The sequence below is a fragment of the Zalophus californianus genome, chromosome 11 (genome assembly GCF_009762305.2).
Source record: "Zalophus californianus isolate mZalCal1 chromosome 11, mZalCal1.pri.v2, whole genome shotgun sequence".
Lineage (NCBI taxonomy): Eukaryota > Metazoa > Chordata > Mammalia > Carnivora > Otariidae > Zalophus > Zalophus californianus.
Genome location: NC_045605.1, coordinates 25,919,145 through 25,946,639, shown reverse-complemented (window position 1 = coordinate 25,946,639; position 27,495 = coordinate 25,919,145). Strand labels below are relative to the sequence as shown.

The 27,495-nt window shown below is 51.6% G+C and overlaps 1 protein-coding gene across 1 annotated transcript; it reads right to left on the bottom strand.

Annotated features, from left to right (window-relative positions):
* Positions 1–1,000: 1,000 nt before the first annotated feature.
* On the bottom strand, positions 1,001–27,495 carry ADAMTS15 (ADAM metallopeptidase with thrombospondin type 1 motif 15). The gene is made up of 8 exons (XM_027579342.2): positions 26,036–27,495; positions 14,531–14,663; positions 13,870–14,037; positions 13,352–13,635; positions 8,008–8,185; positions 6,822–7,003; positions 6,541–6,716; positions 1,001–4,495 (listed from the first exon to the last, which is right to left on the bottom strand). The coding sequence occupies exons 1-8, from the start codon at positions 26,990–26,992 to the stop codon at positions 3,721–3,723; spliced, it is 2,853 nt and encodes a 950-aa protein (XP_027435143.1). The 5' UTR covers positions 26,993–27,495; the 3' UTR covers positions 1,001–3,720.

Sequence of the window (27,495 nt, the reverse complement as noted above, 5' to 3'; positions counted from 1 at the left end):
TTCCAGGCCTCCAACTAGGTCCTCGTGTCAAGTGGACTCTTCTGGCTAACTCCTCCTTCCACCAGAACCTTCTATCTATCAAATGCTGAAGCTTTGTCCACACTCCCACTCCGGCCCCCTCGCCCTGGGCCCCTAGGTGTACAATCAGCCCCTAAAGAAGTCATTTACCCCTGCCTGCAGGGAAGGCATGAGAGGGAGCCCGTTCAGCCCCAAACTGACACCAAACAATCATCCGCCAAAGTGTAAACCATCACCGTGCCTAGAAACCCAGACTGTTAAAGCTGGAACACCCTGAAGGAACGTTAAGTCTACCTTTCTCACTTTGCAGATAGAAAATGGGGTCCTGAGATAGGATCTCTGGTCTAAGACCAACGCGAGTTTCTGGACTCCTAGTTGGATGTCCCTGAAAATGTGTCACACCACTCCCCTGCCTGTGTATTTGCTACCATTGTCAGACCGAAACAGAGCTGAGAAGAGGGGAACATTCGTCAAACAGAATGAAACTTTCCCTCAGGAAACTTGGGATTTCCCCCTAAGGCAGGTGCCTGGGAGACCCCACTTAAGGGACCCTCCAGCTTCTCCTTGTGCCTTGCCCCCCTCACCACGGTCCAGCCCCAGAGGCCTTCTCTCAGACCCTCCTGCACACCCGCTCCTTCTGGTCACCAAGCCCCAGCATGCTGTCCCTCTGCTGGGAGGCCCCCCCACCCCCTCAACAGGGCTGTGTCCCATCCTCTTCCAGGCTCTCATGGCCCCTCCCCCCCCCCACACGCCCCCAGATCCGTCACTCTTCCGGATCTTTGCTCCCTGGCTGTTTGCTGACTCGGGGTTGCATGGGACAGAGCCTGTGCCTGCCCTTGTCACCGCAGCACTGGAGACCCCAGCGCATGGCTGCCATGTCGGGCCTGTTCAGCAGACCTGGGGGAGGGAGGTGGGAATGAGATGACGTCACAGAAGCAGGACACGGATGTTAAATACTTACAACTTTATTAGGAGCAGGCTGTTGTCCCTGCAGCAACCAGCTCCCATGTATACACGGTATACACAGCCCAGCCAGTACCCAGTCCTCCCGTCCTTCTGCAGCACGTGGGATGCAAAAGAACCAAACACAAAGGGGGGCTCTGTAAGTGACAGTGTCAAGTGCCTTAGGGAGCCAACTCCCAGGCTGGGAACAACCAAGCCCCTCAGCTCGCCCCAGCCCCCTACTCCAGCACGGCGAGGCTCACAAGGCTGGACTCCTCCAATCAGTGCACACAAAGGGCAGAGGAGACAGGGGGCTCCTGAGCCCAGATCCTTACTGGTCCACACCCCATGGAAGAAGCTTCTGGAGCCCCCAGAATCTTCCTCGTCTTCTACGGACATGAGATACCACCTTAACTTTTTATTCCATCACCAGAAACCTGTACCTCGAGGCTCGTCTCTGCTCAGGCTTGGAGAACATGGTTGGATTAGCAAAACGGTCAAAGATAAGACAAACCTCCCAAGTTGTCTTGGTCATACTTCTTTTAAAAAGGAAAAAAGGAAAAAGAAAAACATCATGACAGAAAAGAGCATTTGAGGCCCAGCTTGTGTTAGGAACAAGATAGGTTGTCCCACCTGGAAATGATTTATAAAGCTGCTCTGCTAGGGGACCAGTCACCCCCACGGACGGCAGCTTGCTTCCCACCCTCCCCGTTCCCCTGCCCGTTCCGCACAGCCCCCGCGCCACCCTCTCCTCGTGGAGGATGGATGCACCAAGCACGGGGTGCAGTGCTATCGTCGGCTAGGCTAGTAGGGGTCCACATCTGCCCTGGCGCCCTGGGTCCCTTTGGATGTTGCCGCCCCACAGTGTTCACCCATTCAAGGAGGAAGATCCCTCCTCACTTCATTCTCCTGCCCTGCCTCAGAGATCCGCCCGCCCTCTGCCCTGCTGTGGGAGCTCTGGTCAAGGGCTCAGCCCAGGGTTAGGCTGGGATTGGAGCACCATCCCAGAGGCTTGCCTGGGTGGCTGGTTTGTGGATTCTGACTATTAGGGGAAGCCAAATAAAAGGACCTAACCCCCTTTCTCAGGGATGACACTTGCTCTGAGGTCACCTCACTAAGTCCAGGACATGTTACCTAACTCAGAAGCAGGATCTCCCATGTTCATGCTGGAGCAGCTGCACCCTCAAGAAATACCCTGCTTGACCAAAGGCTCTCTAACCCCAAAACATCTGCCCACTTGGAGCTATAGGAAACACCCTGGTTTCTACATCCCCAACGCGTCTCTAGGATAGACACGCGTTCCGACTGGTGGCTGCCGAGTGCCTCTGGGTCAGGTCATTGATTCTTGTGTCTCCTGAAACCTGTCCCCAAGGCACCTGAAGAGAGAGGTCCTGCCTTCATACTTGGAGCCCCAGTGGGTGGCCAGGCTATAGGGAGCAGGCAGCCATGTGCCACACACTCATCTTTGTGTCTGGGCAGCTCAGTCTGCAGAGGACAACAGCCAGGTCTGCTGGAAGCACCAGGGTCACCACTGCCCCAGGGGAGGGACAGGTGTGGGTACCCAGAGAGCATAGCCTGAGGTAGCAAACAGTGAACCCCGTTATCCAACTGCAACGCCATGTGATGTGCCCAAAGCCAGACCACATGCAGCTGTCCAGATGAAGACCCACCTACAGGCATGTGGATGTTCAGCACCTAGCCCTCCTGGGCATCTCCCACACCCCTCTTAGTGGGGACAGGACCGTGGCCACTCTAAAGCTTCTCTGGGGCAACACAGAGCCTAGGGCAGCAGTCCTAGTCACCCCTGCCTCTCTGGAGGAAGAAGCCATTGGAACTGGGGCCTCGTCCCCAACCCAGGGTGATACTCCCGCAAAGCTCAAGCCCAGCCCCGGTGACACGGAACCCTCTAGGCCACTCCTCGAACTCCCTGCTTCACCACAGAATCCATCATCCCTTCTATCTTTTTTTAATGGTCCAATCCCTCCTGAAGAAGGCAATAAACACCCTATCGACTTCCTATACCTATTTGCAAAGCCTCAGAGGGCACATACCTGGGAAGCCCACCCCGCGGCCTGACGTCCTGGACAAACAGGAAGAAGAAGGGGCTCTTGAGGGAGGGCCAGGAGTAGAAGGAAGATGAGAAAGCTCCCGACTCCCCCTACATATAAACTTCTTTCCAAATGGGGTAGACCAGGCTCCAGTTATACCTAATCCCGCTCTCCCACCAGGCTTCTGCCCACACCAGCCTTTTTTCTATTATTCAGTCCTTGTCAGTCAGAAAGAAAAGCGGGGCTGACAGCACCATAAAAACCTGCCTTGTTCAGAAACGGCTTAGAGCCCCCGGGGCCACCTGAGGGTGCCAAGCTGCTGGGCCATGGCTCTTCCAGCAGCCTGTGGCCTCCCTTACGGGGGCCAAGGTCCCTGAAGTTCTGCCTGGGAGGTGCCCATCCTCCAGGTCCCTCGGAAACTGGGCCCCAGCGCCTCTGCCCAGTGCCCACACCTCTCAGCCTCTCCCAGAGCCTGGGCCCTGGAGGAGCCGGGAGTGAGGTAGACTCGTGCGTTAGTCACTTGGCTTCCCCCGCCCAGGCCAGGGAGGAGGAGGGCACCTCTCACCCCGTCCCGTGGTCCTCGTCCCTCGAAGTGGGTGACGTCATGGCCTGGACCCCTGGCCACTGCCCTCTACCCACGGCCCTCCAGCTGGCCAGAACCCTGGCAGCACCAATGGGGCGGAGAGTGAGGAGGAGAAAAAGACGGTCCTATTCAGCACGGCCTCAAGATGCAGAAGTCCAGCTCCTGGGGCTTCCGGCGCAGGTTACATTGGTCCCGAGCTAGCAGCCGCCCTCCGGGGCCCAAACACTTGAGTGGACGCCTCTTAAACCCCCGGCCGCAGCTCTTGGAGCAAGGCGACCAGGCGCCGAGCTCCCAGGTCGGGCAGGGCTCCCCACAGGCTCTTGTCTCCACTGGCCGATGGGCTGCACTGCAGGCGGATGCCGCACGTGGCCCGGGGGGCCCGCGACAGTCGACCGCCCGCTTCTGCAGGCCACTGCCACAGCTCACAGAGCAAGGTCCCCAGCTGCCTGCCACCCAGCGCGCAGGGAGCCTGTCGTCCTGCTGTTCCACTTGATTGGAGAGGCTGAGGACGCTGTTGTGGTGCACAGAGGAGCCCCGGGGGTCCTTGGGGTGGGAGGCCTTGTCTTCCCAAGGCTCTTTGGGCAGATAGAAGGAGTAGCGGACCCGGGGTGGCGTCATCTTGCCCACGGAGAGGACCTCCACGGTCAGTGGCTCCAGGATGGGCCGGGAAGCCTGCAGGCTCTCCACCGCCGTCCCCGTGCCGCTGTAGCGCAGGAGGCTGCCCTTCACCACCAGGTCCCGCTCCACGGCCGACACCACGAAGTGCCCGTTGAGCAGGTACTTGCCTTGGCTGTTCTTCAGGGCCAGGTAGTTGTCATCTCCAATCAGCCCCTTGTAGCCACGCTGGCGGATGTCAATGCTCGAGGCGCCCACGGGGATGGCCACCACAAAATTGTAGCCGTGCCTGGGGTGGGAAAGGGGATTGTGCCTTAGACAGATGCCTGGACATAAGGTCCTTGTTCCCCACCGAAGTCACAGCTGATTGCCCTTTCACAAACCCAGTGGCAGGTCACCAGGATGGCAGGGAGGGTACAGAGACTATCCAGATGGCTTCAACCACCCCAAGGGAGGTCAGGGGGACACACAAACTGAAAGGCGGTATGAGAGTGTCACCACATCATCTAGAGCTACATGCCCTGGCTGTATCGCCCTGCGATCTTTTTTCTTCAGTATATTTATATTGTGGTGAATTCTTTTTAAAAGAGAAAAAAAACATTTATTTATTTATTTGAGAGAGAGAGAGAGCAAGGGCGGGGGCAGGGGCAGAGGGAGAGAGAGAGAATCTCAAGCAGACTCCCCGCTGAGTTCAGAGTCCCAACGCGGGGCTCGATCTCATGACCCTGAGATCATGAGATCATGATCTGAGCCGAAACCAAGAGTCGAATGCTCAACCGACTGTGCCACCCAGTGCCTCTATACCATGGTGAATTCTAAGGCAAAGTAAAGCCAAGGTTTTGGAGCCAGATCCATCCCTACCACTGACTCAGCTATTGGCCTTGGATAATTCACTTAGCTTCTCAGTTGCCTCACCTGGAAAATGGAGATCATAATCACACATACCTCATTAAAGCACATAAAGCCTATGGCATAGTACCTGCCACCCAGTAAGCACTTAATATATATTAACTGTGAGAAGGATGAGGAGAAGGGGCAAAAACAATAAGTCTACCATCCCTGAGTCCAAAGCTGGGGCCAGACACCCCATTAAGATACACTGGCCCTGAAGTCGGGCACCCAGATCAAGCCTTGGACACCAACTCCCTGGTGGCTCAAGCAAATCAGTCTCTCTGGGTTCCAGTGTCCTCGCCTATACAACGAGGGGGTCAAAGTAGATGATTTCTAAGTCTCCTTCCAGCTCCACTAGTCTATGAAAGGAGCACCCGCCATTTAGCCAGTGAAGCAAGTCTGGGAGTGTTTACCTTTAATTCTCCACTTGGCCTCCCTCTCAGATCCCTGCGAACGCCATCCACCTGCAGTGCCCCCAGTTCCCAGAAAAGTTGCCCAGCTAGAGGCCCAGCAGAGAGCGTTGCGTCCAGAGGGGGCAGCCAAGACTCCTGGACGGCCATCTAGGCCTTGAACTCCCAAGTTTTCAGAGCCCACCATATCCCTGCTCAACTGAGACCTCGGGGGCTCTGCTTCCCCCAGCTTCTTCCAGAGCATGGGTCAGGACTTTCCAAGGAGCACATTCCCCCTGAAAATAAAAGGGAATATGCTGGACTTCAGAAAGCCAGGAGCCCCGGGCTCTGGAGGTGGGAATCAGAGAGGCCTAGTGACACTTCTTCAGCTGACCCTGCACACATCTCCCAGGAAGGGGGAATCCCTCGGTCCTAGCCTCCTGCTCTGCTGTTTATTGCCATTCTCACCTCAATCTCATCCCTGAGGACAGAGCCTCAGCCTCAGTGAGACGGGGAGGCTGTCACATCTGTTTCCAGGCATGTTTTGTTTTGTGATTATCATCATGAACATTTAGTGAGCATTTATTATGCACCAAGTACAACACTAAGCTTTTTACTTGGATTAACACCCTTATTCTTCACAACAGCACGACAGGAAATATATTCATGTCATACCCACGTATAAGTGAGCAAATCCAGAATTCCAAAGATTGTGTCACATGCTCAAGGTCATCCAGAAAATGGGGAACTGAGATTTAAACATGGGTGAGTCTTACTCTAGAACTCTAGATAGACCCTAATGACTCTCTGCCATCTCCCTCACTAGCCTCTCCTCTTCAGGGGTGGATTCTGCAAGCATTCATCTCTACTGGATGGATGGATGGATGGATGGATGGATGGATGAAGAAATGAATGAATATCACACTCGCAGAAGAGTCCAAGTGGCCTCTACAGTAAGGGCACTGCCCGTTTATCCCAGTCTGACCCAAGCTTTCACCGCCTGGGGTCAGCTCCACTCAGCCCTCCTCCCCCTGCTCCAGGACCCAGAACTCACATGGGCTTGGTGAAGAGGCCTGTCACCTTCTTACAGCTCTTATTGTCGCCCCCACACACCCCACACTTGTCGAATTTCTTCTTGGAGCCCAGGTTCCCATCACAGCCAGCCTTGATGCACTTGCCTTGGACACAGACCGAGGTGGAGTCAGGAGTGCATGGTGTGCCATCCACCACCTGCAGTGCCCCCCACAGGGGAGAAAAGGAGAGAGGGGCAGCTCAGCCGGATGCATCCCCAAAGACTTTCTCTCTGCTTTGGTCTCCTGCCCCACACTCACTCACCTTGGGTGCCAACACATAGAAGTAGCCGGTGCCATTGGCTCGGCAGATGAGCTTGCACTTGTCCCGAGGAGAAACGCCGGAGTACTTGGGCACCCATGCCACGGCGAGGGTGAGCCGGTTGGTGCTATGGTTAAAGCCATTGAAAGCCTCACACTGCTCCTCCCGGAAGCTCTTGCCTGAAGCTGAGGAGGGAGGAAGCACAGGCAGGAAGCTAAAGGGAAGGGCGGTGCGGGTAGACCCCTCCCCAGGATGCTCAGCCACCTGTGGCTCTCAGCAGCTCTTACCCTCAGCCAAGTTATCCTCATCACTGACGCCACCCCATCTCAAAGAACTAAAGTAGGCTAGGACCAAAGGATGCAGGTCACAGAGGATCATGCATCCCCCAGGCACTGTGCCACCTTCCACAGTAATCTGGCCTTTGATTTCCTCTGTAACAGGTATCCCGGACAGTTTTGGGCTATCAAACCCTTCGGCAGTCTTTTGAAACTATTTTCAGAATGTTATTAAGTTGGATAAAATAAATTACATAGGTTACAAACAATACCAATTATATGATACACAACTATCAGTATATATTGAAACATATTTGTGATATTTGCGCTTCCTTGTTAACCCGTTACATAACAAGATTCAGTAATGAGTCTAATAACCACTGTCATTTTCAAGTAGTGATGACAATAAATGGCATTCTGAGAAACCCCAACAACTGAACAGCCATATGAAAATATCCACGATTTCTACTGGGGACAGAGTCATGCATACTGCTAGTAGTATTATAGTTTGTTGCCTGATTAAAAGAAATAATAAATTTTAGATAGAGTAGTAAAAAAAAATATTTAAATTTCTAACTGAAGGAAATAAAAAAAGGCTAGTAAAAATAGAGATGTAATTTCCTTCCCACCCAATTTCATGGACCCTGGATAAAGAATTCCTGTTTATGAAGATGGGCTTGTAAGCTCTTAACTAAAGGGCCATCTGGTGTGTCATACCCTTGGGTCACTTAGCATCCCAGCCTAAGCATCAAGAAGAAAACACTCCTGCCCAAGGGGAGTGGGCAAAGAAGTGATGCCAAGAGGAATCTGCTCCTCGGCACTTCCAGACTTCGCCCTAGGGGAGAGAAATCTTGACTGTGTAATTTGCAGCCAAAAAGTAGGGGGGGCAGGGGGAGGGGCCCTCCCCTCCTCACCTGAGCTGGGGCAGGGCTCCAGGTTGCAGGATCGGTATTTCACTCTCACTCCCTCGCAGTACTTGCCCCCGTTGGCAGGGGTGGGGTTGCGGCACTGCCTCCGGGACAGCTGCACACCCCCACCGCAGGTGCGCGAGCAGGCGCCATAGGGCTCCCATTTGGCCCAGGAGCCGTCCACCTATAAGAAAGAGTCCGTCTTACTCCTGCAGAGGTTGGGATGCACATCCACACCCTGACCCTGCAGAAGAGTTACACAGGTACAGCCTCCATGATTCCATCCCACCGGAAGGAAATCCACTGTGTATCCCAAGGGAAAAATGACAAGCAAATGGTCAGCGTACACAACGCCCACATAACACTTCAACCTGGTAATTAGCAAATGCCAACTACACCCAGTTATAAATGCGGTTGCTCAGAAGAGAGACCTCTTTGGGCTCTGGGGTCAGGTGGCCAAATTCTATCATCACGTCTGCCCTCACCATATGGGTGGTCTTGAGCAAGTAGTAAAACCTCTTTAAACTTCAAGCACTTCATCTGCAAAAATGGGGCCAATAATACTCAGGTGTGAGATCAGACAGAAATTTAAATGATGCAACGTGTATGAAAATTCCTAGCACTGTGCTTGCCACCGAACAAGAGTTCAAAGTTTCTCCTTACCTATTGTTAGTGCATTTACAAGAGTCTCTAAATCTACGGCAGAGGCAGTCCCCAGCCTTGCCAGGAAACCTTGTTGCCATAGACATCTGAATATTTTTATTTGTAAATGTTCCATAATTCCGACTTCTCTCCAACCCAGACTGAACCAGATCTTAGGCTCAATCAGCGGCTGAATTTGAGAAATTTTCACCATAAGAGGTTCTAATGTTTGTGCTCAGAGGAGACGAGGATAGGAAACTACAAAGCAATCCCAAAACTCTATTTGGCTTTGAGGTGAATTAGGCAGTGTTGTTTCATTTTTTAAGAGGGTGGAGAAGGGATAGAAAATGTATCCTCCTCATTATGTTTTTCTTAGGATGCCAGTAAAGCAAATTTTCATCCCCTGAACGCACATCAGTCAGGCAACGGAGGAAGCAGCCCAGTTGTACAAGCCTGGGATTAAAATGCTGTCATCCATCATCCAAAGTGACTAACCCGCATGGAGCTAATCAGGAACTGGCTGCATGTCATCTACATACTTTAACTTATGCCCACATGCAGCATAGTTATTCTATCTGCCCTTCTGTCCTATAGTTCTTGCTTCACTGTGTCACCATGTCTCTCCTCCTATGAAAGAAACACTTGCCAATAGCCCTGCTTCTTCCTCCAATAATGCCCCACCTCATTCCAGCCTTCCATTTCCTAAGAGGGTCTACATTTGCTCCTTGTACCTCCTCCCTCCTCAGTACCTTGCAATATGGGCTTGGTCCCCATCACATCAGAGAAGCTCTCTCTCAAAGAGATGACCATCCATAAACTGAAAGAGTCTAAGCTTAGACCTTGTAGTCTCCAGTTTTTCTTCAGTTCTTAACATTGTCTCTGCGGCTTCTGAGATGATGCTGTGTGGTTGTGGTTGTTGTTGTTGTTACTATTGTTTTTAGCCTGGTATCATTTTTTTCCTACCTGTTCCTACAGAAAACATTCATCCCCCAGAAAACACTCCTGCCCTGCCATGTGCCATTCATTCACCAAATGTTTGTTGAATTCTTACTAATGGCTGGCGCCATGTGCAGCAAATCCCTGCCCTCGAAGTGACTGCATCCCAGCAGAAAAAACTAAAAATAAGTCTGTGCATACAGAATGTCAGGAGGGGCTAAATGCAGGTGGGAGAGAGGGACGGAGGGAGGGCCTTGGTGAGGTGGGCTGCTCTATATTACAGGGGGTCACAGAGGCTTCACTGCAGAGGTGACAGCAGGGCAAAGGCCTGAAGGGAGTATGGGAGGGACTCGTGCAGATATGAGGAAAGAACTCTAGGCCGAGGGAGCAATGCCAAGACCCTGAGGAGGGAGGGGCCTGGAGTACTCCAGCATCACAAGAGCAAGAGAAGCAGGAAATGAAGGCAGAGATAGGGCTCACCATCCTGAGCATGGAGGAGAGCCCCTGAAGGGTTCTGAGCATGTGGCATGACCTAACCTACTTTTAAAGGATCCTTCTGGCTGCTATGGTAGGAACAATCTGTGAGGAGCAAGACCAGCAACAAGGAGATCAGTTAGGGTGCAAGACCAATAATCCAAGGTAGCTTGGCACAGGGTGATCGAAGATAAGGTAGTAAAAAAAAAAAAAAAAAAAAAAAGACTCAATTCTGGCTCTATTTTGAAGATAGAGTCAACAGAAATTACTGAAATAACGGATGGATGTGAGAGAAAAAAGGGTTGGCACAAGCAATGGGAGGATGGAGTTGCCAAAGCAGGTTCAGGACAGATGATCAGGAGCTTGGTCTTACAGATGTTATGTTTAGGATGCTTATCGGTTATCCACATGGAGGTATCAAGATTCAGTGAGGCATGCCAGTCTGTAGTTCAGGACAGAGGTCTGGGCTGGGGATACAAATCTGGGGGACTTCAACGTATAAACGTAAATGGTACTTAAAGCCTTTGGTCTAGATCACCTAAGAGGTCAGTGTGGATAGTGACAAGGGCTAAGGACAGAGCTAGAATGCCTAACATTGGAAAAGCAAGAGTGTGAGGAAGACCCAGTGAAGGGGACCAGAAGGGGCAGCCAGTAAGGGAAGAGGGAAACCAAGACACAGTGGAGCCTGTGTTCCCAAGGGAGATGGTAATCAGCTGTGTCAAATGCTGCTAACAGGTCAGGCAATATGAGGAATGATAATCAATCACTGACTTCAGCAGTGTAGAGGCCATTTGGCGACCTTAGTGAGAGTTATTTTTAGAGGGAGAGTAGGACTGAAAGCCAGACTGGAATGGGCTCCAGAGAAAAAATGGCAAGACGCGAACTGGAGAGAGGAATTTCATACCACTCTTTCCAGGAACTTTGTGGGAAGGGGAGTCGGAGAGATACACTGTGATTTATGGAGAGGAAGTAGGATTAGGAGAAGTTTTGTTTAAGGTGGGAGGAATTACAGCAAGTTTGTATCCTGATAGGAATGATCCCACTCAAGAGAGGGGAAATCTGACACTGCAGAAGAGAGATGGAAGAATTAAAGGAGTGCTTTCCTTGAATAGAGGGGACAGTATCCTAAGTGCAAAGCACAGCGCCGGGCCTCCGATGAGCGCGTGGACAGCTCATTCATCGCAAAGGAAGAAAGGCAGATATTACAGGCACCGAAGCAGGGCGGACGGCGGATGTGGCGGTGGGAGTTGGTGGAAGTTCTCTTCTGATTACTTGATTGCTTCTTTTTTCTTAATGAGATAGAAATAAAGGTCACTGGCAAAAGTGGAAATGAGGAGAAAGAGTCGGTAATGGAGGAGAGAGGCGAAGGTGTGACGTGATCGTGTAGGACGCTGGGAGGGCGGGCCCACCTACATTGTCAGGTTATTAGTCCAAACTGAGACCGCTGAGCACAGTTCCATGTCTTTCTCCAGCCACACTCACCCACAGTGGCACAGTTGAACACATGGGAGCTGGATTCCACCAGGGCAGTGCCTTATCCAAGCGAGTATAGCTGAGAGAGGCAGGAACATGGGAGCCATGAGTGTACACGAAGGAGTGATTTTAACAATGGTCCATGGAATCTCAAGAAGAAGGTTGATGAGGGCATGAGAAGAGCAAGTGGGACCGAAGAATTGTTGGAGTCCAAAATTTAGAGGGCTGGACAACAGGGCCTTGGTGATCAGAGTGTGATTCTTGCAACGGAGATCCTGGGAGGCCAGGGAGGCTGCATGATTAGGAAGATAAGGTTTGTGCTTTGACATCTGCTGATCAGGGCAGTGTCCTCCGTGAAGGGCCAGGGTGGTGAAGGGATTGTCCAGAGAAGAGACTGAGGACATAGTGGATTTTGCTGCTGACAGACTGTCTTTCTATATGCTTCTCAGATCACATTTCCTATATCCAATAACCTCTTGGGCAACATCTTTATCCACTAGACTCATCTTCCCAAGAGAAGGAGCTGACCACGGTTGGCCTGTCCTCAGGACCTTCTAGTTTAAACCCACAGCCTGATGGTCAAGGCAACCGCAGACTAGCCCTAAACCATGCCCCCAAAGATCTTTCCCATAGAGTCCTTGCCCATCCAGCCCTCCAGCTTGCCCCTCCCTAACTTTGCTCCATCTCTGCCTGATGAGAGAGCCTATTCATCCCTCAAGGCTCTCTCCAAATCTGACCTCCTCACCAAAGTTTGTTCAGACCTCTCTAATCATCATTAATCTCCCATCCCTTGGTCTCCCATGACACGTTTTCACACTTCAGTCTTAACACAGAACACACACGTCTCTGTGTCTCGGACCATAGTAACATTTCTAGTTTCCCCACTAGACTGCGAGCCCACTGAGAGACAGCCCAGGTTTTATTTCTTTTGCTGACTACCACAGTACCTCACACAGTTCCCTAAATACAGTGGGCTGGTGCCCAATAAATGGCTAATGGTTTAATTAAATACACGTTTCCAAAACACAGAAAAGGGTTTTACATAATTGTGTACCAAACCCAGCTCAGGGCAGCCGATGCGTCCATGTACGTAAAACCCCCAGTCCAGCCCCCCTGCAGCCGCGGCAGGGGTGGGAAAGGGATCATCCTCACCAGGATCAAGGGAGAGGATGGATGTCTTATTCCTGTCTGACAAAGTCCCAATCCCTTTGCGACCCCAACCCCAGACCTGCAGAGTTTATTATATTCAGAGAACATGTGGGGTTTGGGATTTGTTCTGATTCAACTGTTATTCCTTTTTACCAGGAAAAAAATAACTTTTGCTCTATTATGTTTCAGCTCCAAAAAACAATCTTGACAAAAAGCAAAGCTGGGTTCGGGATGCAGCAAATTACTGCAGCTTTGCCCAGGGATCTGCTTCCTTTCAGCTCTGAGGCTGGCTCACCTCTGGCCCAGAGCTCCCTGGAAACAAAACACACTCAGAAATAGCTGATAAGGGGAGGCTGGAAGGAGCCAACAAGTGAGGGATGTCGAATAGCTAGTGTTGGGCTTTGGGTCCAGAGCTCCTCCCCAGGTAGGATGAGGCCCAGAGCCGAGGGCTAGGCCTCCTGGCACCCCGTGCAAGACTTCTCTCACATGTCTAAGGAAGGCTTCAGCAAGTTCTCTGACGTACCGTATGTCTTGTCTCCAGTCTCAGAGTCAAGACGGGGAGAGGACCACAGACAGGGAAACAGAGGCAAAGCGCTGCAAACCCGTTGCTCCTGGAGGCCTCCGAGTCTGCCCCCTGCCTCCCAGCAGCCCCGCTGCGCAGTTCCCACACACTCACCCTGTACTTATTGAGGTTATGTCTCTCCACACAGGTCCCCTTGAGGCAGAACTTGCCCTCGCCGCAGCTGGTGCCGTCTGCCCAGGGGAAGTGGCGGGTCTGGCACACCATCTGCCCCTTCGCCTTGCCGGTGCACCACAGCTTGGTGCAGTACTGCATGTAGGGACAGGGCTTCGAGCCCACGCCAAAGGCCAGCTCACACTGCTGGCTCAGGGTGTAGCTGGCCCCTGGCAGGTCCTCAGGCAGGGAGATGGGCTTGCTGGGTGGGTCCAGGAGGCAGTCGCCTGCAGGGAGCCAAGGGCATTCGTGAGAGAGGAGTTGAGAAAGGTGGGACGTGGCTGGCCCAGAGTCTAAATGGTAGGGAGACAATGAAGCAAGGTCCAGTGGAATGGACCCCCTTGAGAGCCCGACTCTTTGGGGTCATGCATGCCTTAGACAACAGAAGACAGGCCCAGAGAGGTGGTGAGCACTCTCTCCAGGGACAGCACCCAAACCCCTCCTCTGTCCCCCTGGCTTACCGTGCCCGCTGTCCAGGAAGTCGGTGATGATAGCAGCACTGCAGGCTGACCAGGGGTTGGCACGGTCAATCTGGATGAGTGTTGGAGACATCATGTGGTTGGCTCGGAGTTTCCCAAACACCTCCTCACACACTTTCACGTTGTCATGGGGCATGTTGAACACGTGGCCTATGGGGTGAGGCGAGAGGACTCAGAAGGCGGAAGGATGTGGGCTCTGCACTTTTAAAAGGACGGGGGATCAGCCGGGAAAGCTGGAGAGCCTACGTCCGCAATTTTCAGGCTGGTCATTTTGACCTAGTGATAGACTGCTTTGCAAATGTCAAGATGGTGTTCTTGGGTCCTCGGTCCTGCCCATCAGGCTGTGGGCTCAGTGAGGACAGCAGGGTATCTAAAATCGTCTCCGCTTAGTGCCTAATTGATGAGATATTCTGACTGCTGAGTCAGACAATATCGCTGGCCAAATGGGCTGGGGTAATCGGAAAAAATAAGACAAAGCCATTGCTAAGGCAGACTCTGACCCTAAGAAGGACTCCCTAAGGCTTTAGGACATGAGGAAGCAAAGACAAATGTCTATCCCCTGCCCAAAGCACCCAGGACAAACCCAGAAAAGCCCCAGAAGGGAGTCCTCCCCCTTCCACCCAAGAACCCCCTCTAGCCTTACCCAGTTCATGGGCAGTGGTGAAGGCTGATGGAAGCCCATCATCCTCGATCACAGAACAACTTCTCTTGGGGTCACACATAGTGCCCACATCAGCCATGCCCAGTGTGTCACAGGTGGTGGCCCCACACAGGTCCTGCCGAGGTGGGGAGGGGGAAGCAGAAGCCAGCCAGAAATTAGTGACAGGTACAGAAGGGACCTGATGGGAAGAAAAGGCATCCTATGGGATGTTCCAGCTCATCCCCGCTCCCTGTCCAACCAAGCCCAGCACCTTCCTAGCCAGGTCCTTTCTCCCAAGGGGTTGCAGGGCTATTCATGGAATCAACACAGGCTGAGGGAGGAGGCTTCAGGAAGAAAGCCCTGTGGCTCTCTAAGAAGATTCTACCCAAATCCTACTCAGGGAGATCCTGTAAGGAGGTATAGAATTAAACCACAAGGCCATTGCTTTATATAGAGACAGATTTCCAAACCAGAAAACGGTGAGTTCCACAGCTGGGTGAGGTTCTGGTCAGGGCTAACTGAGGCAGGTGGGGGCGGAAGGCCAGTGTGTTCCTCATCCGGAGTCAGCCCTGAGCCGCCTCAGTCCTTGCTGAGCGATTGCCTTTGGACAACTATGAATTAAGCTCAGATTCTCAGCCAAAGGGTCACGGGCCAAGGACCCGCCCAAACCAGAGATTTGGCTTCCTTGGGCTGGGAGGGAGCAGACTGAGGTGGATACGAGCTGCTATCCGGACACAGCTCAACTGGCTGCAGAAGCTCAAGGGGACCCCTGACTCAGTGGCTGCTAGGAAGAAAAAAGAAATGGATCACCGCCTAAGATAGTCGCTCCTTTTGTACTAAAACTTGCAGCGGACGCTAGGACTTCCTGCAACAACCCTATTGGGAAGCACTTCCAGGGATGTGGAAGGGCAAAATGGGGTACCGGGGGCGGATATCTCAATGAATTTATTGAGCATCATGGGCCAGCAATGCACCTACATACCTTAAGAGCCCAGAAGTTGGAAATAGGATAAGATACTTATCACTTAAAAGAGAAGACCCTGTTGAATCAGTGATACCGGGATTGTCTTCATTACATCCTTGCCTTTCTTTGTAGTTAACAAGAAACTACTCTAGGTATCATCATCCCCAGCAGCGTTAGGAGGCAGATATGTTATTATACCTATTTGTCAAAGGTGAAAACTGAGGCTCATGCTCATAGTTAATCATGGTGATGATTTATTAAATGCTGACATCGTGTGTGCACTTCACACGCATGACCATATTTCATCCTCGCAACAGCCCACCGGAAGAATGACAGCTATTAGCACCTTGCGCAGACAAGGAAGCTGAAGCTTAGAGAGGTCCATGTCACGCAGCAGAAACATACACTGGGGTCTGCACGATTGGATATCATCAGCGCTCTTTCCACCACGTCAAAGCTGATTGCTCAGCAACTCCTAAGTTAACTTTCCGGAGAAAGAGCTGTGTGTGTTCTCCATGGGAGCCAAGGTGTCCGCATAAACACACCCAGAACTGTTCTCAATTTTCGTTCTCTTTAGGGCTATGTGCACGTGCGTGTGCAGGCACATGCTGACCTGGGGGGAAAGGTGGGCAGCAGAGTTAGTGGGGCCAGGGGGCATAGGAGGAAAGTGGTCAGAGTACAGAAAATCAGCAAAATTTAATCCAGAGCACTCAGAAGTTTACCACCTGAGCAGTCAAACTTGGCTTCCCACGGTCAGGTGATAGTCACACCTCCTAATGAGTTAACAGTTTCTCTGGCCAAAGAACTGAGAGGGCGATCAGACTCCAGAGTACACGGGTCAACAATGAGTGATGCATGCCCAGCCTTGATCTGCTGTCCTGGGCTCACATGTGGCACGTCTGCCACTTCTAGGAACCCTTGGGGTGAACCTCAAATTCCCTCTCTTCCAAATACTCTTCCCTCTCCAAAGGCTCACCCTTCCAGAAAGTTCTCCTTCCCCTAGAGTTCTGAAACCTAGAAGAGTTTGGGAGGGGAAGTTCACCAGGCAAGCAGTTTAGGGACTATGACTGCTGAGGAACAGGACTGGGTCGCATGGAACAGCCTGTGAATGGAGGGAAAAGGGGGCAGGGGACCAAGAGGCAAGGAATGGCGGTTTGCATGGGGGCATGGGGCAGGGAGTGGGGGAACTGGGCCCATTTGTCCCTGGACACTACAGTATAGCATCCCCACTAAGGCAGGAGTCTCTGAAAACTCTTGCCTGGTGGTCACAGCCCATAAGGAGAACCTGTAGGACAGACACGACACTGCCCCAGGGCCACCATGCACACTCACTGCTGGCTTTGTGTAAGAGAACGGGCATGGGAGGAAGAACCAAGAAGGTTAGTTAGATTCTTGTCCTGGCCCCACCACGAAGTAGATGTGTGACTTTGGCAGGTCACTTCTCTCCTCGAGGCCTCAGTTTCCTCCTCCGAAAAAGGGCCAATTCTCATCTAGAACCCAGACTGGACCAGTGCCTTAATTAAGCCTCTGCTCCTGCCCTGATCCCAGGGTGCTCGGCCCCTTCTGGCCCTCTAGGTTATAAAAGGAACACACAGAATGATATACTTTAGAACGGAAAGAACCCTGATCTTGTCTACTAACCCATGACACTAACTCCCAGAAAAGAGAAGGTCACCCACGTGGACATGCAGAGTCCTAGCCACTGCCCTGCTCAGCAGAAATGGTGAGGCCAGACTGACAGCTCAGCCACTGGACCTCCGCTGCCCAGAAGCCCGCCTGTGACGCTGGAAGGTCCTTAAAGCCAAGAACCTCCTTCCTCTCTGGGAGGGTGGATTCTCTCTGGAGTGAAGACATGCAGCTGCAGGCCCTTCCTGGCCAGGAGCAACCTGTTCTTTCCATCAAGAAATCCCAGTTTCCCTGGATCAAATAAGAGGAACAAGGAAGGAGCCGGCAGATTTCCTGAGGGTCAGGGGGTAGCTGAAAGCAGCCAGCCTGCAGTAACCAGTGTCTTCATTGTGGGAAGATGCAGCTGTTTGGGGTCAGAGGCTCTGCCTGTCCCTCTTCCCCCAGTCAGGGACTTCAGTGAAGAATCGCTGGACCTGAGTTCTTTGAACGCCCACAGGCGAGTGCGCAGGGCTCAGAAGTGCCTCATTTGTGGCACTGAACGTCTCCACCCTTCTGGAATGAACTCAGATGCACTCAAATTGCTTTAACCTCTTCAGCTCAGGCACTTGTCTCCAGGAATAGAAACTCTTCGGGTTCCTTCTGCCTGGAGGGTGTAGGCACTTCCCACCCAACCCCTACCTACCTCACTATTCCTGGTAATTTGCCATTTCTCCTTGAAGCTGCGGCTGCTTTTCCAGATGACCCAAGAATCATCTTGGCCAAGAACCTAGCCCTCCCAGATTATTGTTTTCTAACTGTCCTTCTTCATAAAATAATTTAGGATTGGAGCCACAGTTTGAGAGAAAGCAAGCAGGCAAGCACCTTGCAGTGGCCCAATCCACATTTCCCACGCTCGCTCCCACCACACCCCACCAGGACTCCCCACAGGCCTCCTTGTCACCTCCTCTCATTTACTGAGATGCTCATATTTTCCAGCAGTACGGAGGGTGGAGGACCCACAGAAATCAAGCACGTTAACTTTTTTTTTAATGTAGCAGAAGACACATGTTTTCATGTAGCCAACTTCCTACTCATGGAAGGGCAGGGCTCATTTTCAGGGCCACACTATAGCATCCGAGCATCACACTCACACAACCTCAGAGCCATCCTTTCATTCTGCAGATGGGGAAACTAAAGCTCGGTGGACTAAGATTGCTCACCCAAGGCCACATAGTTATTAACATGGGAACGGGACCCCATGCCTCTTGACACCAAGGCCAGCAATGGTCTTCAGTCTGAACCACAGCACACTAGTCAGGATACCATAATTACTGTTGAAAACCACCCCGCACTGGTATTAATACTGCACCTTTACTTGTTTCTCATCTGGATTTCTGTCATGCATCACCGTATTTCCTTGTCCAACCCCAAATCCACTGCTGTTTGTAATCCCCAAGCATGGGATTGCGATTCTGGGTGTCTGGGCAATGTGGCTAAGGATGCCTGGTGAAGAAGAGAATGCACCCTGGTCACGTCCATCAGCAGGTTCGGTTTCGCTAGAATATAAATTCCTCAAGGTGTACAAAATGGCATGACAGTGGGAGACTGAGACAACCAAGACAAGAATTACCTCAGTGAGGAAGAAGAGAAATCTGAAGCTTGCCGGAAGACCAAGCTTTCTCCGGAAATCATCAGTTCAAGAGAGGGTACACACCTAACATGATGTTGATAGTGGACACTTACTGAGTTGCTACTATGAGCCAGACACTGTTCTAAGAGTCCTGTATTAGCTCATTGAATCTTCACAAAGGCTTTATGAGGGAGATGCCATTATTAGGCGCCATTTTACCGATGAGGCTCAGAGAAGGTAAAATACTAGCACAGGCTCAGTGAGCCCGACGCTAGACGGGAAGGGAGAGGCAGAGTGAAGTTTGAAATCCAGAAGTGCAGCCTCAGAACTGAATGCTTCCCTTGCATTGGTCTTGCTTCTGGTACAGAAGCACCCCACGAATGAAGGGGCTAGGGAATCTCAAGATAACAAGACTGTCCACCCCTTACCCTGAGCCCCCAAAACTCACATTGGCCACTGAGTGGGAAGAGACCTGGGAGAGGTCGGTGGAGAGGGAAATGGCAGGATTGAGAGCCAAGAGTGCTCTAGGCGCAGTGCCTGCACCCCCTTCCTGGTTGAGCAAGCTCTTGGTTCCTTGCCCCACACCTGCACTGACACACTGACCCCATCCCTGCTCTGCACCATGTCTGCTGGCTCCTCGCTGGGGCCTCTCCTTTCTCCAGGGCAAAAACTGATGGCAAAGAGCCAAGAACAAATGCCAGAAGAACCTAAGACTCCCTCTCCCAACCCTGCAGCCTGACAGCTACAAATGCTGGATTAATGATCCCTAGTAAGGGAGGTGAACTACCTAAGCACCCATAGCCACACACAGTCCTTTTGCTAACATCAGTGCCTTTTTCCCATGAATACATACTGAACAGCGGCAGCTGCATGCAGGGGCCCACTGGAGGGGCTACAAAGATACAAAAAGGTCTTGCTTAACGGAATTTACAAGTCAGTGGGGATGGCAAATGCTGGGGCCACGGTTTCCACACAAAAACAGACAAATATTAAGTATACTTGCAGGTGCAATGCGACAGATTGCTTTAAAACTAGGGCTATCCCAAATGTAAGTTCTGGCAAGGGACCTGTAGGTAATTATTCAACAACAACAAACACGTGCTGAGTGACCACGAAGGTAATGATGACAGTCGCTGCCATTAACTGGGTGCCTATTCTGGAACATTTGCTAACTTGTCCTTGATACTGCCTTTAAGTTCATTATCATTGTCATCATCATTATCCTTTTATCGATGAGGAAAGTGAAGTTCAAATGGCTGATTCGTTCAACGTCCATTGCTAAAAGTCAAGTGCCAAGACTGAAACTCAGCTCTGCCTGACTCCAAGCCTGTGTTCTTTCCACTGTGCCACACAACCAAGGATAGGCACCGAGGCAAGGTGTGGGGGTGGGGGGTATGCACCAAGAGTGACCCAAACATCTACCAAGAAGTTCAAAGGTAGGACAAGAGCAGGACCAAAGGAGGGGAAAAACCTCATTTGCCTTCATGATTCAACCAGTGTTGAAGAAGAAGAAAAAGATTCTGGTGCACATTCCTCCCAGTGTTTACAGCAGCATTATCTACAATAGCCAAATTATGGAAAGAGCCCAAATGCCCATTGACTGACGAATGGATAAAGAAGGTGTGGTATATACATATGGTGGAATATTACTCAACCATTAAAAGAATGAAATCTTGCCATTTGCAATGACATGGAGCTAGAGAGCGTTATTCTAAGTGAGAAAGCTCAATCAGAGAAAGACAAATACCATATGATTCCACTCATCTGTGGAATTTGAGAAACAAAACAAATGATCATAGGGGAAAAAGAGAGAGAGGCAAACCGAGAAACAGACTCTTAACTATAGAGAACAAACCGATGATTACCAGAGGAGAGGAGGATTAAGGAGTGCACTCATGGTGATGAGCACCCGGTGATGTATGGAAGTGTTGAATCACTAAATTGTACACCCGAGGGATGCTTGGGTGGCTCAGTCAGTTAAGCATCTGCCTTCAGCTCAGGTCATGATCCCAGGGTCCTGGGATCGAGTCCCACATTGGGCTCCCTGCTCAGCGGGGAGCCTGCTTCTCCCTCTGCCTGCCACTCTCCCTGCTTGTGTTCCTTCTCTCTCTGACAAATAAATGAATAAAATGTAAAAAAATATATATATATTGTACACTTAAAACTAATATTACACCGTATGTGAACTAACTGGAATTTAAATAAAAACTAAAAAAAAAGAAAGAGAGATTCTGGTACACATTCCTTCCTCCAAACTACCTCCCCCAACCTCCACCATCCTCCACCATTAATACAGGTTTTCTTATTTGGTATAAGTAAAAGAAGGAGGGAGAAGAGCAACCACCTTCCAAGTCAGGGAGGAACTGTATTCCAACCCTTCCTCTCTCTTTCTCCTCCCACCCATCTCCCTCCCAGAAGTAGTGTTGAGTTTCCATTCGGTGATAAAAATTTACAAACTCTTAAATACCGAAATTACAGATGCCCCTCTCTGCTAATATCGTCCAAGGCCTGACTTCAAAAAAGACCCTGACAAAATTACGATTCTCTTTATTGTATTAGGAGATATGTATAAAATACATATTATCATTTTATTAACCTTTTTTTATTGAACACTAAATTTCACTGCCATATGGCAAGTTGTTTATTATAGAAAGAACTGGCCTTTATTTCAAATGAGGTTCCAGAGTGCTGTTCCACTCTGCACAGTATAGGATACATGTATGCTCCCCACACACACACAAATACACACACACACACACAAAATGTAGTACAGCTCAAGACCAAAACAACAAGGTAAGGGCCAAGCTTGGGACTGAGAGGCAGAAAGGGTGAGGACATGAATGAAGGAAACAAAAGAGAGGAGAAAAATGACAAGGAGCCTGCCCTGGAGAATCTCAAAAGAGGAGAAAGAGAGCACAGGAAAAAACGGTGAGGGAAGGAGGGGACGAGGGAACGGCACACGGTGGTACTAAGCGCAACAGAATAAACAACATAAATGAAGGAATACGCCGGCAGAAAAACCACAAACTGTAAATCCTACAAGACCAAGTCCGTTCAAAGGAGAAAATGTTACAAATAGCAAAACAGATGGTGGAATGGAGGAGAGAGGCTCCTGCAACACAGGAAACAAGCTTCCTTTCCCATCGCCACCAGCTCCCATCCCGGTGCCTTCTTGCCACCTGCCCCTCGTCCCTCCTCCCCCACCCCATCCCGGAAGGCTTCCCTGGCTCCGAAGCAAGGAGAATGCCTCCCACTGGACTTTGGACAGAGGGCCCATGTCTCCCTCATGGCACTTAACACACCCTAGTGTAACGAGCTATTTCCTTGTCAGGCTCCCTGATACTCGGTGAATTCCCGAAAGCCAGGAGCCACATCTTAATATCTGTACCTCCACAACCCAGGACGGTACCTGGAAATAACAGATGCTCAATAAGTATTTTTAAAATGTAGAACAAATTCATGAAACCAGGTCTACCACAAAGTTACCCAGATAGCAGAGGCATCAGAGGTAAAGAGAGAGAAGACAGCTCAGGCTTAGCTGGGACTCCTACTACGTCCCAGCACCAAATCCCGCTCCTGCTGCCAACGGCAACAAGAAGCCATAGAAACGTTTCTTCTCATAGAAATGAATGTCCACCCAGAAAGACTGGCTCTAATTCTCCACAGATCCTGGTTCCAGTCCCGTGCTGACCTCACCCTGCTGTTATGAGTCTGGAGACTGATTGCTTTGCAAAATCAGATGTGTGCTCCTTCTCCAGGAACATGAACTTACTCTGAATCTTTAAGTAAACTCCTCAAGTTGTCAAGATACTTGTTGTCTGATCTTTTTCTTTTTTTCTCCTTTGCACACAGCAAAGCCTCCTCCCTGGGTCACGTCTTCCCAGTGTTTTGATTTCAACGCCCCACGCCCCTCCCTCTGCCTGCCAAGAGGACAGCAGCGTCTCCCCATAGCCTGGCCCAGCCTTGTTTAAACACACGACAACTCTGATGGTGGGCCGAAGGGGAAGCTCCGGTGCCTGCCAGTCCTGATACTCCTACGCCACCCCCCTTCAGGTACCCGGCACCTGGAACTCTCCAGAAGCTGTGCTCACCTCTTCCTCACAGGAGGAAATACAGTCTGACCAAGCCCAACCCTTTCCCGCTTCCTCCCTGTGAAAACCACAGCTAGAGTACCATCAGTCAGAGTAACTAGCCATTTCTCAGAATTTTCTGGGGGGACCAAGGAATAGGTGACCCTAAGATGTCTGACAGTTCAAGATCCATTACAGACAAAAGGTGATTAACAAAATAAGCACATTTCTGAAAACTTCTCAGCCAAACAAACTATATACAATTGACCCTTGAACAACATGAGGGTTAGGGGCACTGAACCCCATGCGGTCGAAAATCCACATACAACTTCTGACTCCCCAAAAACTTAAACTACAAATACTCTACTGTTGACCGGAAGCCTTACCGATAACAGTCGATGAACGCATATTTTTTTAAAGATTTTATTTATTTATTTGACAGATAGAGACATAGCGAGAGAGGGAACACAAGCAGGGGGAATGGGAGAGGGAGAAGCAGGCTTCCCGCGGAGCAGGGAGCCCGGTGCGGGGCTCGATCCCAGGACCCTGGGACCATGACCTGAGCCGAAGACAAGACGCCTAACGACTGAGCCACCCAGGCGCCCCAGATTAACACATATTTTGTATGCTGTATGTACTATATACTGTGTTCTTACAATAAAGTAAGCTAGAGAAAATAAAATGTTATTAAGAAAATCAAAAGAGAAAATACGTTTAGAGTACTGTACGGTATCAGAAAAAGTCCACATACAAGTGGACCCATGCAGTTCAACCTATGTTGTTCAAGGATCAATGTCATCTTCATAGAAATCAATATGTATATTTATATAGATATACATATTCCAATTTTAGTTTGAAAAAGCAGTGATTACACCAACATTACAATAATCAGGGAAGCTCATGTTTGAGTTAAAGGAGTATTACTAACCCTTACAAAGTACTACAGAAGTTCCTCTTGTGTTGGAGGACAGCAGGAGACTCCTGGTTCCCGGAGACCGCATCTGCCTTGGTCTACAAAGAGCAGCTGCGTGCTCTGTTCTCATCACATACTGTACCTTCCCCAGGGCAGTTCAGGAATGAGTAGTTCCTAAGACCCTGAGAACGCAGCAGGCCCTAAAGTCTGCGACAGCAAGGAGACGAGAGAGAGATGTTCACTCTAAAGCACTAAGCACATACCTGGGTATCGGTCCTGCCAACACAGCCTCCCCACTTTCAGGCTTCACCCTCTAGACGCCTAAGAGAAAGATAGCTTCTAAAAGTCGCATCTTGCACATCACTCCTTCTGACCCAAGTGCTCGTGCATCTTGTCCCCATCATGCACAGTTAACATAGCCCCTGGGTCTCGCACACACCACTGACAGACAGAAGTTGTCACGCTGCTTGATTGCTGCTTCTTCAAAAGGTGAATCCTTCTGGTGGTGTGGCCCATATTCCCAGCAGGAGTCCTCTTTCTAGGGCTGGTTCCAAAAGTCAGCCTAGCCACTAAGCGGCGGAGACTGAGGTCTGTTACTTTAGAAGCCGAGAGTGACCTCCACAGGGGCATCCCAGGTAGCAGATGGGCCAACAGCTGCTTTGCCCATTAAGATATCCTGTTCTTGGCCTTTGCTTTTTTTTCTCCCCCGGCAATCTGACTGCCGAGTTGGTCTGTGTGCAGAGGTGGAAGCCACCTCCTCTGCAGTTTCCCCATGACTCAAGCAGTGTGTGTAGGGGCAGTGGCAGCTCTACAGACCTCAGTTGGAAGAATGAGTGCAAGGAAACAGACTCAGGCCAAAGACCTCCCTAGAGAAACCAGGTGGTGGGAGGAGAAGGCTGGGAAAGGAGGAAGTTCAATTCCAGGAGGGGACAAGCGGTGCCAAATGGGTTAGTGTGGAAGACGTTAGCTCCAGCCCCATGTGTGCCAGCACAGCTCTGAGTGGCCTTTGGAAAGAGTGGGGAGTGAGAGCCCCACAGGCAACCAAGGATTCTAGGCCATCCCCAGAATGACGTGGTTATGATCATAACAAAACAAGAGCATGGCACAGATTCAAGCTGCAGCCCCTAAAATCAGAGGAACCAGGTCACTTGGATGCCCGTCTTCCTCCCAGTCCCATCCATGAATCTGAGAAATTACAGGAATCCAAAAACTTCACAGTACCCAATCACTCCAATATCTAGGAATGTAAATGTTCACAGACCCATAGCAAAAGGCAGAGCTGCTTCTGTGATCTGACCATCTTTCTAAGCCCCATACTCAGTATCTTTCCAATCCTGCACCTGGGGTCTCCGGATGCTCTTTACCAAGCTCACACCACTTGCACACCGCCAGGGACAGAAGCTGGAGTACTACCGTTAAGTGTGGTCATTGGAAGTTTCAGTGAGTCGGTGTTACGAGCAACCTTGCCTGTTCTGCTCCACAGCACACATCAGGGCAAACGGGTCACCCTGGACCAACAAGGAAATGGGAAAATTGAGAGATTTTCCCCAACTCAGCTCCAAGTGAAACTCCACTAGAAGAAACTCCAACTCCAAACAGGTGCTCTAACTAGATTGCCTGCTCTGAATGGACTGGAATCCCCTCAGGTAAAAGGCGGGCCAGCACAGGAGGGTACGGGAGAAGCAGCAACAAAGGACGGAATGCTCCCGGTACTTGAGTCTGTCCTTTCCATTTCAACCACAAAATATCCCAAATGATTCCCTCCATCCCAATCCAGGTTTTCCAGGCCCAGGACAGAGGATAACTGAACATGCCCAGAGGAAATGAAGCCAGGCTCTGAACTGGGATGCTTGCATCACTCTTCCAGTTTTACAAGAAGAGAAGAGAAGCCTGCGAAGAGGTATCTGAAAGGATTTAGACGCCCGGGTTGAAAAGGGGCGGACCTTTCCCGACCCCTCCAACACCATCCTCAGAGCGCCTCCTATCTGCCGCGGAGACACACTGCGGCTCCGGGGCGGCAACTTCCTGGGTTCCGGCCCCTCGGCGCCTGATCGAGGAGGCGCTGATTGGCCACGCCGGGCCAACACCTTCTGAAGTAGCGGGCGCTCCTCCGGCCGCCCACGTGCATCCAGATGCACTAGAGCCGAAGCTCCACGGAGCTCAGGAACCGCCTGTCCCTGGAAGATCCAAAGTGGGAGTCGGAAGAGATCAACAGAATTTTAACCTGGGGTCACTTGTTTGGCACAAAGGGCATTTGGAGAGCTAAGGGCGGTGACCCTAAGAAAATGGGGCTATTGGGGTCCAAAGAGGTGACAGATCAACTCACCTGCCTGGTGAAGAGGATGGCCGTGTCCCAGTACTCTGGGTGTTTGTCACTCACTTTATTCAGCTTCTTCTGCCAGGCGCAGAAGTTGCGCAGCGTCAAGGCCGCGTTGCCCGTGACCTTGGGCCCCGTGTCGCGGTCTCCGAGAAGCAGCACCTTGACCACGACGATGTTGATGGGGTTGAGGATGCTAGGATGGCGGTAGAGTCGTGCCGCCGTGGCCAGCAGCGTCAGCAGATAATGCTCCAGGTCCGCGCCGTGGAACTTGACCATTGACTCGTCCGCCACCACCAGTGTCTCCACGTACCGCGGGATAGACACGAAGCGCTTGGCGCGCCCGGACCTCCGCCGACTGCGACTCTCTCCCAAGCCGGTCCCCCGCGGCTTGTAAGGGTCCAGCGCCCGCAGAATGGCGGGGTTCCAGCCTGAGGCCACCCCGCAGCGAGAGGTGGGATCTCCGGGAGGCCCGCCGGGGACGCCGCGGCGCTGGAGGAGGTGTGCGCCCTGGCTGTTGCGCTGTGCTGCCTGCGCGCTGGCGTTGGGGAGCGGACTAATGACATACTCGGCGCCTCTGTAGCCAAAAGCTCCGCGTAGACCTCCGCACAGGCTCATAGCGGCGAAAGAATCTGGCTCGGCGTTCACGTCCCCAGAGTAGAAGCAACGTCGCAAGTCTGGAGAGCTCCCGGTGAGTTCCGGGAGGCGGACGCCCAGATGCTCAGTGGCGAAGGCGGGCGCTAGGAACTGAGCATCCAGAGTCAGGTGTAGGTAAAAGTCCTCCTGAAATGCTGTGATCTGAAAAATGAGTCCCTGATCCCCGGAGTCTTCGGGACCCCTCCGGTAGTAGTGGCGGCCGTTGATGTCCGGGTCCAGTCGGATGGGGACCACCACCTCCTGATCTGGCTCTGACCCTCCAGCCGGTCCCCCGGCGAGAGCCAGGGTTAAGATACCCAGCAGAAGCATGGCGCCGGGCAGCGCACTGCCGCGGTCTCAGAAGGGCTCGGCCCGGCTTCCCGGCAGCCGGCGCGTCTCCTTGCAGCAGGCGCACGGGAACTACCAACGCTCCGGGGCAGTCCGTAGCTCCCAGAAAGCAGAGCAAAGGGAGGGAGACTCCTCCCAAAGCGGTGAGCGTGCACCGAGCAGCCCGCGCCTCCTACCTGTGCCTTTCCAAGCAAAGCGCGCCCTGGCAGCTTAAGTACAATCGCTGTCAAGTGCAAGGACGGAGATTTGCAGCCGAGAGCTAGAGGCAGGTTTCGGGCCGTTTCTTCGAACCGCTGCCACTCGCGGCGCCGCAAACCAGGCGCTGGGCGAGCCTATTAAAGGCCCCCTCCTCTTTGGACTGCCCAGTCAGCGCCCCTCCCTCTCTCCCCTTCCAGCCTCCCAAAGCTTGCAGCCCCGAGCCTCCAGGGGCCACCAGAGAACTCGGTCCCGCCTCCTGAACCGAGAGCCACTTGGCGGGGAGGGAG

What these genes read in the sequence shown, in the direction of transcription:
- ADAMTS15 (XM_027579342.2), bottom strand. Translation starts at nt 26,992, where the DNA reads ATGCTTCTGCTGGGTATCTTAACCCTGGCTCTCGCCGGGGGACCGGCT. An exon ending in CCATCCTCTTCACCAGGCAG is followed by an intron (nt 14,664 to 26,035) that starts GTGAGTTGATCT and finishes CCACCTCGGCAG; the next exon opens with GACCTGTGTGGGGCCACCAC. An exon ending in CACCACTGCCCATGAACTGG is followed by an intron (nt 14,038 to 14,530) that starts GTAAGGCTAGAG and finishes CTCACCCCATAG; the next exon opens with GCCACGTGTTCAACATGCCC.